Raw genomic sequence first — 15,418 nt, forward strand, 5'->3', positions numbered from 1 at the left:
TGCTCTCAATAGTCAGGGCAATTGTTAGTCACTGAAGCTGGATGGAAATAAACTGGCGCTGTGCTACACATCGGCCCCACCTTTCACTGCTAATGCGCTGTCACAAAGCGGCAGCGAGTTCGACTCACGAGCGACCAAGAGAGTCGAGCGGTATTATCAGCAGTGGGGCCGAACACATGAATGTGTGGCTGCAGGAGCTTCTCTGCGACCAGGGGAAGAATTATCCTGACAGTCTGTGACTAGGCTCTTTTCGCCTGTCTGCCTCTCTGTGCGTCAGATATGGGGCCCGAGCTGGACGGGGCCTCTGGCTGTCCCCTGTCCGGAGCTGAGAGCCTGTCGCTTCCCATCTCCTCTCGCTGTGTGGTTGTGGGACAGGCAGTGCTCTCTATACATCTCCCTCCACAGTGTGAGATGATTCCTCTGTGATGGCGATCAGCACTGTAAATGACTTCACACTGCACATGAGATGCTGACTGGGCTCTCTTAGCCTCTAATCGATTGACCCTCTTTTACAGCCCGTTGTGGCTTGTTAATTGGTCTCCAGCTCCCTGCTGACACAGTGACCCTAATGGAGGAGAATTACTGCTGTCTCGTCATGCATTAACCTCCCTCCTCCACCCCCCTTTTCATCAACCCTCCCTCCCTCTCAGGCCTAACCTCTGCTCCCCCACCCCCCCCCCCCCCCCCCGCAGCACACTCCCTGGTTTCATAGCAGCTGGGTAGACGAGGCGAAGTACACATGCACTCCCGTCCTGTCACATGTCCCTGTGCCTTTTGGAGCCGCGGTCAGGTGACACTGCAGCCAACCAAATTAAAGCACCAAGGGGCAAATACTTACTGTTTGCCCACTATTGTCCCTTAATTAGTTTAAACGTAATTTAGGCATGGTCGGGGTTATGAGAGGCCCCTTTGCATGGGAGGTCAGACCATGCTTCAGGGCATGTGACTTTTGAACAAAAACACATTTCTGTGCATCTCTGTAGTTTCTTTAGAGTTCATGTGAAAAATAAAAAAAATAAGTTAGGGCTTATTTTCTTGATTAAGTGATAAATCGTTTGGTCTATAAAATGTCAAAAGGCCTGTTAGAGGTTTCGACAATCCCAAGTCGACTTCTTTAGATGTCTTGTTTTGTCCAACAAACTAAGCTGTTAGTTTACTGTCATAAAACAGAGAAAAGCAGCAAATCCCCACATCAGAGGAGCTGGAACAAATGAATGTTTGATGCCGTTTTTGCTAGAAAAAACGACTTGAACGATTATTAGAATAGAAAACCTGGAAATGAAGACGGTCTACGAGAGCATCTCTGATCCAGAAACAGCAGGGGGGCTCGAGACAATCGTGACACCACTGACATCTTAAGAGATCAGCCACTGATTGCCTTTTCTGTTTTTTTTAAGTAACCTTTATGTGTCTGGATGGGTTTGCTGTGCAGCTGCAAACGTAGATTCTGTTTAGCAGCTCACCCGTAGTGGCTGCTGCCTCCATTATTTACAAGTGTGAATATTTCATGATGACATCAGGGTAGAGATGCCTTAATGAGCCATGGCACTCGCTCATCTGGCCCTGAAACAGACCAGTTAGGGCTCCTCTGTGGCGCCACAAAAACTGTGCGGGGGCCTGCAGTAAAACTGAGAGTTTGAGTCTTATTTTGGGTTAAACTGCTGGAGGAGGAAAAGAACAAAAACTCTTCACTCTCGCACAAGCAAACCAGAAAATTGCAGTTTTTTCCTGAGGAAGAGCCTCGAGCAGGAAGGAGAGGTTTACACTGCTTTATTCTCAGAAAAACAGAAGCCTGTTGAAACTATCACATTGTTATCTAGACTGCGAAACAAGGGCAAAAATTAAACACTCTAAGCTGTGAGAGAAACGATAAAAGTAGCTGGGAAGTGGATCATCAATCATCCCTTTATGTATTATAAATAAACCGATCAGGCTCCAACTTGTAGTTTCGTCCTCTGTTGTAATAAAAATCTGAGCAGACGAATCATCTGAGGGGGAGAAGATGAAAGAGCCAAAGTCATTAAAGCCAGTGTCTCAAAGATCTGACTTTATTGTGCAGAGTGTGTGTTTGTACGTCATACAGTGTGATGAGTAAGAGAACTTCTCATATTAACAGTGTTTGAAGAGACAGAATAAAACTAAGGGCACTGCAGCGCCGCTCTTACAGACTGACAAAGAAGAGCCTTTTAGCTCTGGTTGTTCTCGGTCACAGTAATCTCACTGAACGCTGAATGTGATTTAAAAATGGCTTGTTGAGATTCTTGTAAACAACTTTTGTCTGCAGTCATCTTACATTGTGATTTCAATAATAACAAAACTCTTCTGCTGTTTTGCTGCAGTGAGGGCGTCTTCAAGTGTCCTGAGGATCAGCTGCCGTTGGACTATGCCAAGGTACGAATAACACTCTCACACAGCACACGTCCATTCGCTCCTCATCCTGACCCGGTTGAGTACAGAGTAAACAATAACAACACTAAGACTGGACAGCTATGCTCACAGCTTGATGAGCCTGTACTCGGGCACAGTGGTGCTTTGAGCTGAATGCTAATGTTGACATGCTAACAAGGACAATGCTAGCATACTGATGTTTGGCAGGTATAATGTTTACCAAGTTCACCATTTTAGTTTGGCACGTTAGCATGCTAACATTTGCTAATTAGCACTAAACACACAGTACAGCTGAGGCTGATGGGAATGGCATTAGTTTTGCAGGTATTTGATTATAAACCAAAGTATAGTAGAGATTGAAATGTGCGCTTAAGTCAGAGAATCACCAAGATCATTACAATTTATATTGAGGGGGACCAATGTTAGCCTCATGGAGGCACTAGAGGAAAAGTCAAAAAATCACCAAAGTCAGTAGGATTCATTCTCTGGGGACAATGAATGTCTTTGGCAATCCATCCAGTAGTTGTATAGATATTTCAGTCTGGAGTGATGGAGCGACTGTCACACTGATTCTGTGCTGCTAGCATGGCTAAAAATGCTAAAATAATTAGAATACCAAACCAATTTAAAAGTAGAACACAAAATAAAGCGAGGACAAAAAATAAAACCAAAACAAATAATTAATTAACATTGTGAAAATGTAAAAAAAATCTTTGTGATAAAAGGGACTGAAAAGATGATACAGATTTGGCAGAAATGACAGAATAATGATAATAAATAAACTTGTGAGCTCTGGGCCAACCAGGAAGAAATGCAAATCAGAGAAGAGACAAGCAGCTCAGATAGTGACATAATGTAATCCTGTAACATTAGATCTAGATATTGTTCGGATATGAGATGCAAATAAACTGACTTAAAGAGGGAAACTATTTTAGGATGGTGACTTTAAAATGTTACAATAAAAAACATAACATTTGGTCAAGTGAATCTCTGACAACATATAAGCAATAATCCTTAACCCAGAGTCAGATGTTGCATTTAATTTCATTGCGGTCCAGACAAAGAAAACTGTACATTTCAACTGAACTCTTTTTCTCTTTGTTTTTTAAAGGCGGTTAATCAGATTGTGCCCGAGGGGGAAACAGATAGTGACTAATTGTATTCAGAGTTGGAGGATGTCTCTCCCCCACGTGATGTCCCTGTTGTAAAGTGAGAGAGTGCAGCACAAGGATAAGGACGTAATACTGAACTATGCATGAGGGACTAACCAACAATCAGTAAATGATCATCCCTGTTTCTGAGCAGCTTTTGGCATCGATTGAAAGTAGACTGCGGCATGTAATTCTTCCATGCAGTTAGTTGGCATTAGCCTGAATTAGCCGTCGAGCCATTAACCCAGAGCTGCAGCAGGATCAGCGGGGCAGCAGTGCAGGTCTGCATGCTGTGCTGAGAGCGATGAAGGCGCCTGTAATAGCAGGGACTCCCCACGGGAAGGATGTGCTCATGGCACACCTGTCAGACGTTGTTATTTACCCTCGCAGGCTCCCGGTCGCCTGCAAATTACCCCGTCCTGGTGGTCTACTGTCAGGGTTATTGTACTGCTCGCTGCACACTGTCCTTCGCAAACATGCACAAACACAACCTCTCTCCAAAGAGTGTAGCAGTCATTAAAGGATTGTGCTGCTGCTGTTGTAGTAGTAGTGTGGGACTAACAATGGCTGAAGCAGACAGAATAAACCCCCACGTTGGAGCTCCAAAGAGCTTAACCCCCCCGATCTGCCTGGGACTAAGTTATTAAAAGGTCATTATTGCCGTCTCCCTGCAGATTCCAAGACTGGAACAATAAGAGATTGTTTCAGTTTGCTTTAGAGGATTTTTCCCTCTTTGTCTCTCCTGAAAGAATTTGATTATGGCAGCAAAACAAAACCCCGTCTGCTTCTACTGTATAAGTGGAGTGCAGAAAGTCAAGCATGTGTTTTAATGTTAGATACATTTGTGTTTCTGTAGAGCATATTTAGCATATTTTAGGTTCAGATTATACTTGAAAATGCTTATTTAGTCCAGCAGGGGCGTCTCCAAACACAGCAGCTAGAAACAGTGAGTGAGATAAATTGAAGGGTTTTGTTGTGGATTATTTTCCAAATTAACTTTTAATTTGAAGGAGATTGACAGCCATGTTTTTGGTGCAGAGGCACGTGAGCGTTGTCGGGCTGTAACTGAGCTGTTATTTGTTTAGAGGGCTGTTGTGACATTTTGAGGAAGTGGCTTTTCTTGTTTGACCAGTGCTCTGCTCGTGTGACAGCATGGGGGGATGGAGATGCAGAGCAGAGCTGTAAATCCTCAGGACAGCGAACTGTAGGGGAGGATTTGGGGGTGTTTGGGCAGAAAACTGACTCATCCCCATCGCTCAGTGACAGAGGAAAAATAAATCTTTTCCTCTGCTCTCCATCTCTCTCAAAGGTCCCATAAACCCATAAACGCACTCATTATCACTGCTGGCTCGACTCACTGCTGCAGTTTTATAACACAATCTCAACAGTTTGTCTGTCCATTCAGTGTCGTATAATATGATGTAGAAATCAACACGTGACAGTCATTGTAAAAGTTCTTGAAAGGGATAGCTCACCATTGTGCTTTCTTTCCGAGAGACACAAATCAATACTTATCTCAACTCTGTGCATTCAGTATAGAGCTGCAGTGAAGGAGGATGTGTTTATCGTAGCTTAGCATAAAGACTGGAAGCAGGGGGGAACAGCTAACCTACCAGTGTCTCTAAAGCTGACTTCTTTAAACTGTTTAAAACTGACAACTTCTGGCTTTAGAGGGAGCTTGGAAGTATTTCATAACACATTTCCAACTACAGATAAATCTACACAAGGCAGTATTTCTTATACATGACACAAGTAATTAACTGTGTGCAAATACGTTGATTTCTGGATTCAGATCGACACAGTGGTAAAATAATGCCTGTCAGGTGACGTAGGTCCATGACCCTCCTCCCGGCCAGGGTTGAATGAGGATTGGAAACTGCCTGCCTTTGATAAACAGGCGTCTCCTTTAGGGATGAAAACTTAATATATCGATATTGACATTCAAACATCTTTTAATCAACTCTCCGAAGAGAGAGAGAGAATAAAAATGACTTTATTAAACTTTGAAAACACTAATTTCCTTTCATTAAGCAAAAATAATAAAGCATTTCCCAAAAAACGTGACGCTTGAGGGAGGGCAGAAGAGAGATATATATGACTGTTAATAATCTCTGTTTTTGTTATTGTCAACAAATCCCACGAAAAGACAAAATGTGGGATTAACTCAAAATAAACTACAATGGCCATGTTCGTCATAATGAAAGAAGATGTCGCCCAGTGCAACGGCACTGACATAGTTTTTAATAGTTTTTGGACAACAATGGAGGCTTTGGTCTCACAGACAATACTTGTAAGCAAAATCAGTTGTTGTTTTTTGTCTTTTCATGGAATTTGTTGAAAATAAGAAAAATGGAGAATATTGGAAAACTTATCCTTTAAACTTTGTTATGTACTTATGTAATTTTGACTTACTATATGTTGTTCTGTGGTTTAGCAGTGAAGTATATGAAACTACTTGTGTATAAAAGTAGTCTATGGACCATAAATTACCAATCACCAATGTATCTCCAAAATGTCAATTTAGAAAAAAAAAAATTTCAGTTAATCCAATGGGTTTTTACATGGTTCATTAGTTTACAGAGTAGGAGAAGTTGGAGATACATGGTTTTCATCGGACAGCAACATTCAGACCCATGATAGACACACTGCTGCTGTATGAAGATGGTATATGATAGTCCTCCAGCATGACCTGGTCAGCTCCAGCTCTAACGCCTTGTGACCTCTTCAGATCTACCCAGACCCGGAGCTGGAGCAGCAGATCCTGGCGCTGCCCATCCGCTGCATCCACAGCGAGGAGGGCTGCCGCTGGACCGGCCAGATGAAGCAGCTGCAGGTTAGAAGCTTCGATGTCCTCTCTCACTCTCCCTACATCTTTTTTATCAAACACTCTGCCTTGTGTATCCTCCTGATACCTGTTGCCGCCCTCCCTCCCCTCACCTCTTGTTGTTTTGTGGCAGTGGCCTGGCTGAACGCCCAACATGTGGGTGTGTGTGTGTGTGAGAGAGAGTCTGATGACACATTTCCTCTCTGTCTCCCTCAGGGCCACTTCTCCACCTGCGCCTTCAATGTGATACCCTGCCCCAACCGCTGCTCCGTCAAGCTGACGCGCCGCGACTTGCCCGACCACCTGCAGCACGACTGCCCCAAGCGCAAGGTCAAGTGCGAGTTCTGTGGCAGCGAGTTCACCGGTGAAGCCTACGAGGTAAACACCAGCTCCGAACCTGTTTTTATTTCTATTCTTTTTTTTTTCCTGTTACAACACAGCGGGAGCTTTACGTAAACAACCCCTGAGTGACGCCACATAATTTCTAAGTGTATTTGAAAGACGTCTTTGTGAAAAGCAGCAGGAGAGATTACAGCACGTGTGTCGCCACCTTCAGAGGGTGTTGGTCTGTTTTGAAATGACACGTGTGTTGGCAGACGGAAAGTAGCTTTGACTGGGTCTTTCATACTGAATGTGTTTTCCTCAGTGAGCGGACTGAAGTACCTCAGAATCTCCTCACTGACACCGCAGTCATTTCTGACCCCCCCCCCCCCCCCCCCCCCCGTTTACTCTGGCCCTCGTCGTCCCCCTCTGCACACAGTTACAGTTTATCCACCTTTTGGCTCTCACGCTGGAATTACACAGTCATGTTTACAATCATACATCATTCAAAACCTTTCGCCAAATTACACCTGAGTAAGGCTCTATAAATATAAAGTAATGTAAGTAAAATAAAGCAAACCAATTGTTTCAGCTCTGAACTTGAGTTCAGGGGTGGAATGTAACTAAGTACATTTACTCAAGTACTGTCCTTAAGTACAAATTTTTGTGCTTTACATGAGTATTTCCCTTTTATGCTACTTTATACTTCTACTCCACCACATTTCAGAGGGAAGTATTGTAGTTTTTACATTTATGTGATGACTTAAGTTACAAAAAATAAATCCAGTAATAAATGATGACATATTATTATTATCATATGGATTATAAAGCTGTTCAAACATTCAGGGCCAAAGTTCAGTAGTTGGTAGTAGTTTTTCAATACTTTTGTTTTGTTTTGTTTTGTTTTTTTGCATTTGTGTTAACAGTAACTGTATCTACGGTATTTGTAGCATGTGTTGACGGCTCTAAATTATAACTCTTTCTATCCCAGAACCACCAGGGTGTGTGTCCTCAGGAGAGCGTCTACTGTGAGAACAAGTGTGGGGCGAGGATGATGCGTCGCCTGCTGTCCCAACACGGCATGGCCGAGTGTCCCAAACGCACACAGCCCTGCAAGTACTGCGGCAAGGAGTTTGTCTTTGACACAATTCAGGTCAGTTTACCATCAGAACCTCTCATTTCTAATAATTCTTTCTTATTACTGAAATAACTTGATGATGGAGACGGTCAAGTACAAAGACATATTTTCTCTCAAGATGTGACTCCTGCCGGCCTCATTGTACCTGTCAGGTTTCCAGCCTCAGTAGAGCAGCTGTAGCTGTAGGATGCTCTCTTCCATGGTGTCTCTGTCCTGCGGCAGCTGGATGTTAGTGTGAGCTGCTGTTTTTCTTTGTAAGCTCCTGCCTCTGTACACATCTGGCCAGAGGCTGAGCAGTCAGTGTCACTCTCCCCTCCCCCACCAAGATGTAATAACCATATCTTGGACACCGTGTTGTATAATGCATTCCTGATGGGAGGTTTTTTTCCAGTCATTAAGAGGGCGATATTCCACCTGATAGTATTTCTGACTTTATAGTGGTATATTAACACTATGTACCATTTTAATTTGTTTTATTGAAGCAGGTTCCATTCTTGTCACTTTTGTCACCATCTAGTCCGTTGTCGGGCTGCAGCCCTGCGGACTAATGACAATCCATTAGTCGATCTTCAGATCTGCCATTCTTCAAGCTAAAATTGAGCTTTTATCAAATATGAAGATTTTGCTTTTCTCTGTTTATTGTTATTGTAAAGTGAATATCCTTGGGTTTTGGACTGTTGGTCGAACAAAACGAGACATTTGAAGACATCACCTTGGACTCAGACCTTGGATATTTTTTCGATTTTCGATTTTATAGAATAAATTATTAATTGATTGACATTTTCAAATTGCCACTTTTGTCCGACCAACAGTCTAAAATGCAGTTTACTGTAAAGAAGTAAACTTCTTTACAGTAAAGAAGAAAAAAAGAAAAAGCAACAAGAAAAGCAGGAAAAATAAAAAAAATTACTAATAATCAATTATCATATTATTTCATATATATCAATGAATTGTTCTAGTGTTTTTTCTACCAATCAGTTAGTGAGTGTTTTATTATTAATTGCTTTGTGTGTGTTATTGGCAGCGTGGTCCCAATATTTTCTGTGGCTTCAGGCTGAATGATCAGTTGTCTTCTATTTTTGCAGCCTCATTTTTAATACCGCATGTATTAATTGAACCTTCAAGGACATTTTCTCCTCTGCGATCATTAATTTGAGACCCCCACTGTGCAGCGTGTGTTCTTATCACTCACGCTGTCGATCAGCAGTGCACATATTAAACGCTGACTCCTCTACAGAACCACCAGTACCACTGCCCTCGGTTTCCTGTCCAGTGCCCAAACCAGTGTGGCACACCCAACATCGCCCGAGAGGATCTGGCTAACCATGTGAAGGACAACTGCGGCAGCGCGCTCGTTCTTTGCCCCTTCAAAGATGCCGGCTGCAAACACCGGGTAAGACTGACCTGCATCGTTTAACCTGAAAGATTACTTCTGCCTCTGGAGGAACCTTTCTGTTAACACTGCTGTTGATATATGCTCATCAACTGCCATGCTTGTTTGTCTTTGCTGTTTACGTGCTTGTTTTCATTATATTTCCTTCATATCTTTGCTCCTCACTGTGTCCAAAGTGATGATCTTTCTCCTTTCGAACATACAGTACGCCGCCTGTAGGGTCTATTTTAATGAGAGCAGCGCGTCTATATACTGACAGCGCATTTCTGTCTATTTTTGAAACTGACGTCAATTTGAGGAAATGTGGACACGCTCGAGGAAGAGCGGCAGATGAGCATCAAACTGTGTTGTCAGCTTCTGGCTGTGTTAAGAATTACAGAGCATCTGGGAAGCTTGATGTGTAACATTTACAGATGGCCTGATGGAAAGCAAAAACATGTCTCCATAACAGCAGAGTGATCATTAAATATAATAATCCAAGTGTCCACATCTTTATCACATCCCGTATGTGGCAGACTCATAAACAGAAGTAGATCCATGATGGATGTACTATCCAGATGTCAACTGTATGTTAGAGATGTAAACAAATACAACATTATTCAGATATGAACAGACATTTTTGCATAATCGTCATACCACTTCTTCTCAAAGTCACAATTCAGTCAAATCAAAACACACATTATACACACACACTGCTGCACATAAAGCAGCATGACTTTCTATTGTGCCCAAATGTAAACATATCACCTATGGGCTAAAAACACTGAGGTGTAGATGCTTTAAAGGTCGATATTCAGATCTCTCAAAAGTGCACGCAAAATGGCCAAGAGGGATTTTCAGATTTTTGTCAATATCTTTTTGGCACTTCAAGCCAACTTTACATTCATCTGGACCTCCTTCTATTATATATAAAGACAAATCATGCAATATGGCCCCTTAATTGTATTTTCTCATTATTAAAACATGTTCTGTTTCCACAAGGGCCATCAATATAGTAGCTTTGTGTTGCTTTATATAGCTGTGTAAAATCTGTATGTACTACTCATCTCCTCACTTGCTCACTGTGCAGCAGCTTCTATTTATTTAATCTCTTTGCTGTCTCTCCGGCAGTGCCCCAAACTGGCTATCGGCCGTCACCTGGAAGACACCACCAAGTCTCACCTGACTATGATGTGTAACCTGGTGGGGCGTCAGCGGCAGGAGATCCTGGAGCTGCGGAGGGAGATGGAGGAGCTGTCCGTCAGCCACGACGGCGTTCTCATCTGGAAGCTCAACGACTACACCCGCAAACTCCAGGAGGCCAAACTCCGAAGCAACCACGAGTTCTTCAGCCCGCCCTTCTACACTCACCGCTACGGCTACAAGCTGCAGGTGTCGGCCTTCCTTAATGGCAACGGCAGCGGCGAGGGCTCCCACCTCTCCGTCTACATACGCGTGTTGCCCGGGGAGTACGACAGCCTGCTGGAGTGGCCCTTCTCCTACAAGGTGACTTTCTCCATTATGGACCAGAGCGACCCGTCGCTTTCCAAACCCCAGCACATCACCGAGACCTTCAACCCCGACCCCAACTGGAAGAACTTCCAGAAGCCCAGCAGCAGCCGCAACTCGCTGGACGAGAGCACCCTGGGCTTCGGCTACCCTAAGTTCATCTCTCACGAGGAGATCAAGAAGAGGAACTACATCCGAGACAACTGCATCTTCATCAAGGCTTCTATAGAGATTCCCCAGAAGATAATGGCTTAAGATCCGACCTTTGTTTTCTTTTTATGAAGGAGAAAGATAGGTTAAAGACTGGAACTGACACTTAACCTTGAAAACTTCTACACACTTACCCTTTAGATACTTTCTGCCCTTACAGCCTCTCTACCACGGAGCTTGAAGCGAGTCTGTTTGGCTGTGTGAGCTGACTCGGAGGACCTTGATATATCACAGAGGAGAAAGTGTTTGGTCTGCAGAACCATCACTCTCTGGTGTTTCTTTGTATTCATTTTTTTATCTGTTTGCTGACCTTTTATCACAGTCTACAACAAAAAGCCTTGGAAATCAAACAGTGCCTAGAGAGTTTATCTTAAGTTATATTTTTGTTGTTATTTCCGCAGTACAGATGTTAAAGATTATGGAAAAGATATACAAAATAGGGGTGAAGGGCTTCACTAAGCCTCTGCACTTAGAGTAGAGAGAAAGTAAGAAGCTGGTTATAGACGTCCCGTTGGGGTGATCTAAAGAAGAGGAAGCTCAGCAGACTCAAGCTCAAGCCCAACTGCCTTTTGTTTACACACTCATACAGTATACTCCCTCTGATCCCTTAACAAACACAGAGCCCTTGGTAAGAGACTACTCATGAGGTTTGTGTACACACAAACACCAAATCGATGTTTTCAAGTGAGAAACTTGCAGCTTCAGTGTTGGTGATTTTCAATGAGTTGAAAGAGAAGATCAATGTCACTCTCATGTCTGTCCGTTCAAATATAAGGCTACAGCCAGCAGCTGGTTAGCTTAGCTTAGCACAAAGACTAGAAAAGACATTTGTTTTAATCCATACAAAAACTGATGTGTAAAAATTGTTTATTAAATTATTTCTTGGCTGGGAGCAGTAACTTCCTGGAGTCTCACTGGTTGCCTGGCAACCACTCCCAAGAAACAGTCCTCCATAAACCTCCGTCATTTTACCCTTCTTTTTTTCTAGGGATTAAACAAGTTATAACTTTAAAACTAAATTAGGGAGCTTTAGAGGTGCCAGGAGGTCATTTTGTTACCTTTGCCAGCCTCGCTGTGTCTGCATTTTGTCTTTATGCTAAGCTAAGCTAACTGGCTCCATATTTAAAATAATTGTTCAATATTTTGGGAAACACACTTATTTGCTTTCTTACCAACAGTTAGATGAGAAGATTGATACCACTCTCATGTCAGTATAGTAAACATGAAGCTACAGCCAGTAGGTGATTAAATTAGCTTAGCATAAAGACTGAAAACAGCTACTCTCCACCTACCAGCACCTTCGTTCGACAGAGGCTTTTTATGCTAAGGCAGACTGGCTACTGGCTGTAGCCTTATATTGAATGGAAAGATAAATGAGAGCAGTATCAGTCTTCTCATCTAATGCTCTGCAAAAAAGCAAATAAGCGTATTTCCCAAAATGTCAGACTATTCCGTTAACTAAAATTAAACATGCCACTCTTGATGCTGAGAAAATCCTACAACTTTTGGGCTTTTAAAACCGCACTATACAAGAAAAGAAATGCAACTGTCAAGCTCAACCAGGCCAAGGCTGTTTTATTTTAAAGTTGGCAAGTTTTTTACCAGACATCATTGAAGTTACAGATCTGTCTGTGACTTGCATTTGTCAGTAGTTGAACCCAGTCGTAAAAAGCTTCAGGAGCATGCAGATGAACCAAACACACACTTCATAGTGACCCTATGAGGCTTCGTGTCTATTGTGGAGTCCATCAATAAGGGGAAAAAGCACCTTTCGTCGGTCTTCGGATGAGCAGAGCAGACAAAGAGGCCAGTTGTCGGAGTACACGCGCATTTAATAGTGAAGGAAAAGCCATGTGGCCTTTTTATACAGTATGTCTTCGCATGAGGGTTTTAAGGGTGAGCAGGGCAACATAAACACATGCATGCTTCATGTGCTACCACCTGGACCACATTTTTGTACTGTAACCTGTATTCTTGAAATCCTCTCCCGTTGATGGCTAATTTGTCTCTTTTTTTGGACCGTTTGAAAGTTGACACATTGTCAAAAAGAAACACTTTTTTTACGTTTTTGTTTTGTTTTATATACAGAAAATGTGAACGCTGTTGGTAATATAACCTATAAAGACAATGAACACTTGGCTGTGAAGTGTATTGTTTTACATAGCCTGGGCATGGATGGTGTACCGTCTGAAAAAAAGATGGTTAATGACTTGGTCTCTGCAAATATGTGGGTGTCTCGGGACTGACTACACCTTTGTTGTTACCATGGTCACTGGTGTCTATCTTCAGCTTGGCACACAAAGTGGCGACAAGGAGCGTTTGGAGGGACGCAGCCCTGTGCGATATACACCCATCTCCATCGCAGCACCATCTGAGGAGTGGAGGACTTTAATGATACAGTACACTCATGATGTATGTGAATACTAATGTAAAAATGCAGAAGCACATTCTGTCTTTTTATTATTATACGTGGAAAAAATCATGATTTCTTGTCATAATACCAGCTGATATTTTACAGTGATTTAAAGAAGTGAAAAGATGAAAACTTTTTTGTAAGATTCTGTATTTTTAAAAATACTTAGCTGTTTTATACAAACACTTTTTCGTTGGAGAGTCGGGGTTGACTTTGGGAATTTTCAGACCCTTTTGTCTCTTGGACATTTGGATAATTTGTTTGTACTTGTGGTTTGAGCCTCACATATTCTGTCTGTATTATTTCCTCTTAAAAGTATTTATTTTAAAGGAGCCGTCATGTGAGTTTGCACAGATGGCAAAAATGTTTTAATATGTTGATTGATGAGTGCTTGTCAATTTCTTAATTGAAATAAAATACCATATATTATAGTTGTTTTACCTATTGGTATTTTGTACAGTGTAGACTCTGAAAAAACTAAAAACTCATCACACTGTTGATCACTTTTTTAAATCTAGGTAAAATTCATATTGTCAAATATTTGTAAATCTGACTTGGAAAAAAAACACCAACCAGGACGCCAGCAGCAACCGCCAGCATCCATACGAGTTAAAGTATTCAGTCAGACTGTCACTGGCAAAAACTTTGACACCAAAATTTGTAAAAAAAAATAGGGCCCAGGTTTAAAAACACTGCACATTCCCTTTAAAAAGCAACTATTAACAGCAATTGAACATTTTCTTGCGCTACAAATTTCATGCTCCTGGATCACGCTGTTTCACCTAAAAAACACATCAGAGCTGATAGCAGATCCACTTGGTTATTAGAAATATTGACACATAAACCCAAGACTTCAAGCAATACAAACAGGACCCTTCCTGACACGATTAGACTGAACATAATTTGGTTTTGGCCCCCATGTCAAGCCTCTGTTACAAAGACCTAATGGAAAATAGGTGGAAAGAAATATTTGCTGAATAATTTACCAATATAGATATTTACTTCTTCCGTATAAGTTGTTGTTTAATATATTTGGTCTGAAGAAGCTTCATACCGTTTTCCTGAATTAGCTCCACTGACCACTAAGTACTTAATGCATTTCAAGCATGAGCGTGAACTTCAAACACCATTGAATTATTGATGAAATATATTGTCAATATTAATTCTTAATGATACTGTCAAGCCAAGTTGTTACTTGTCTCCACTGAGAAAAACTTGCCTCCTGTCCTGCCTCCTCCACTACTTAATATTCAAAACTAGGATTTTGTTTATTAGCTTCACTGTCCACCTTAATAATCCACTCCGCTCTCCTGCCAGATGTGCAAAGTTTGTGCCGTTAGTGATTATTAAAAGTAAAAAACTTATATTAGTGCAAGCCATGAGTGTACTCCAGCCTTCTATTCTGGACAATTCACAGGAGCCAATTTGTTTTATTTCCATTTCCTCACCTACTCAGTGATCTAGGTTAGAGGTGAAAGCAGTTTCTGTCCTGACTTTTAGTCTTTGCTCCGATGCTGCTCGAAGCAGCAGAGGAAAGGGGGGCAGAGGAAGTGAGGCAGACACCAGCCCTGCTTTGAAGTGATGCCAGGAGTTTGCATTAGCTTGTAGTTTGGATGATGTTCAGTGCAGCAGGATTTAGGGAAGAGGAAAATTAGCTTTTAACGTCAAAGTCACTGAGAGATCCCTCAGGAGGACAGTCCTGTTTTCCACTTACTGTACAATAGCTGGCCAAAGTCTTCCTAAAATGTAATCTCACACTACTTTTTCCCCCCTTTTAAAATGAAAACAACATCTGTTTTAGGAATACAGCATGACTTTTCTTTGCTTCTGTACAATGTCTTCCTTTTTGGAGGATATTGCCAATATCCTTTAAATGAAAATGCCTTAATTTTTTATTCGAGATAGCTGTTTAAGTTTCCCCACAGTGAGAGGGATCATTCATTAATTTCAGGGAGGGGTCCTCTGGTCAGGACAGTCCCCTCTGGCTCTCCTCAGACCAGTACAGGACATTAATAGCTGAAGTTGAAGAGACTCAAAAGCCATACTGACAGCCTCAAACTTTCCTGGCGCTGGGCGTACAACCAACAGCCCT

General features: G+C 42.1%; 1 protein-coding gene across 1 annotated transcript in view; it reads left to right on the forward strand.

Moving 5' to 3' along the window:
- The window catches only part of traf4a (tnf receptor-associated factor 4a), a 36,652-nt gene extending 22,895 nt beyond the window's left edge, over nt 1-13,757 (forward strand). Inside the window, exons 2-7 of the mRNA XM_070905656.1 lie at nt 2,340-2,391; nt 6,268-6,372; nt 6,580-6,741; nt 7,676-7,837; nt 9,060-9,215; nt 10,326-13,757. Of these exons, the coding sequence (XP_070761757.1) occupies nt 2,340-2,391; nt 6,268-6,372; nt 6,580-6,741; nt 7,676-7,837; nt 9,060-9,215; nt 10,326-10,958 (1,270 nt within the window). The 3' untranslated portion in view covers nt 10,959-13,757. The remainder of the gene's footprint in view (nt 1-2,339; nt 2,392-6,267; nt 6,373-6,579; nt 6,742-7,675; nt 7,838-9,059; nt 9,216-10,325) is intronic.
- Nucleotides 13,758-15,418: the final 1,661 nt, after the last annotated feature.

The sequence above is a fragment of the Enoplosus armatus genome, chromosome 5, assembly GCF_043641665.1.
Source record: "Enoplosus armatus isolate fEnoArm2 chromosome 5, fEnoArm2.hap1, whole genome shotgun sequence".
NCBI lineage: Eukaryota > Metazoa > Chordata > Actinopteri > Centrarchiformes > Enoplosidae > Enoplosus > Enoplosus armatus.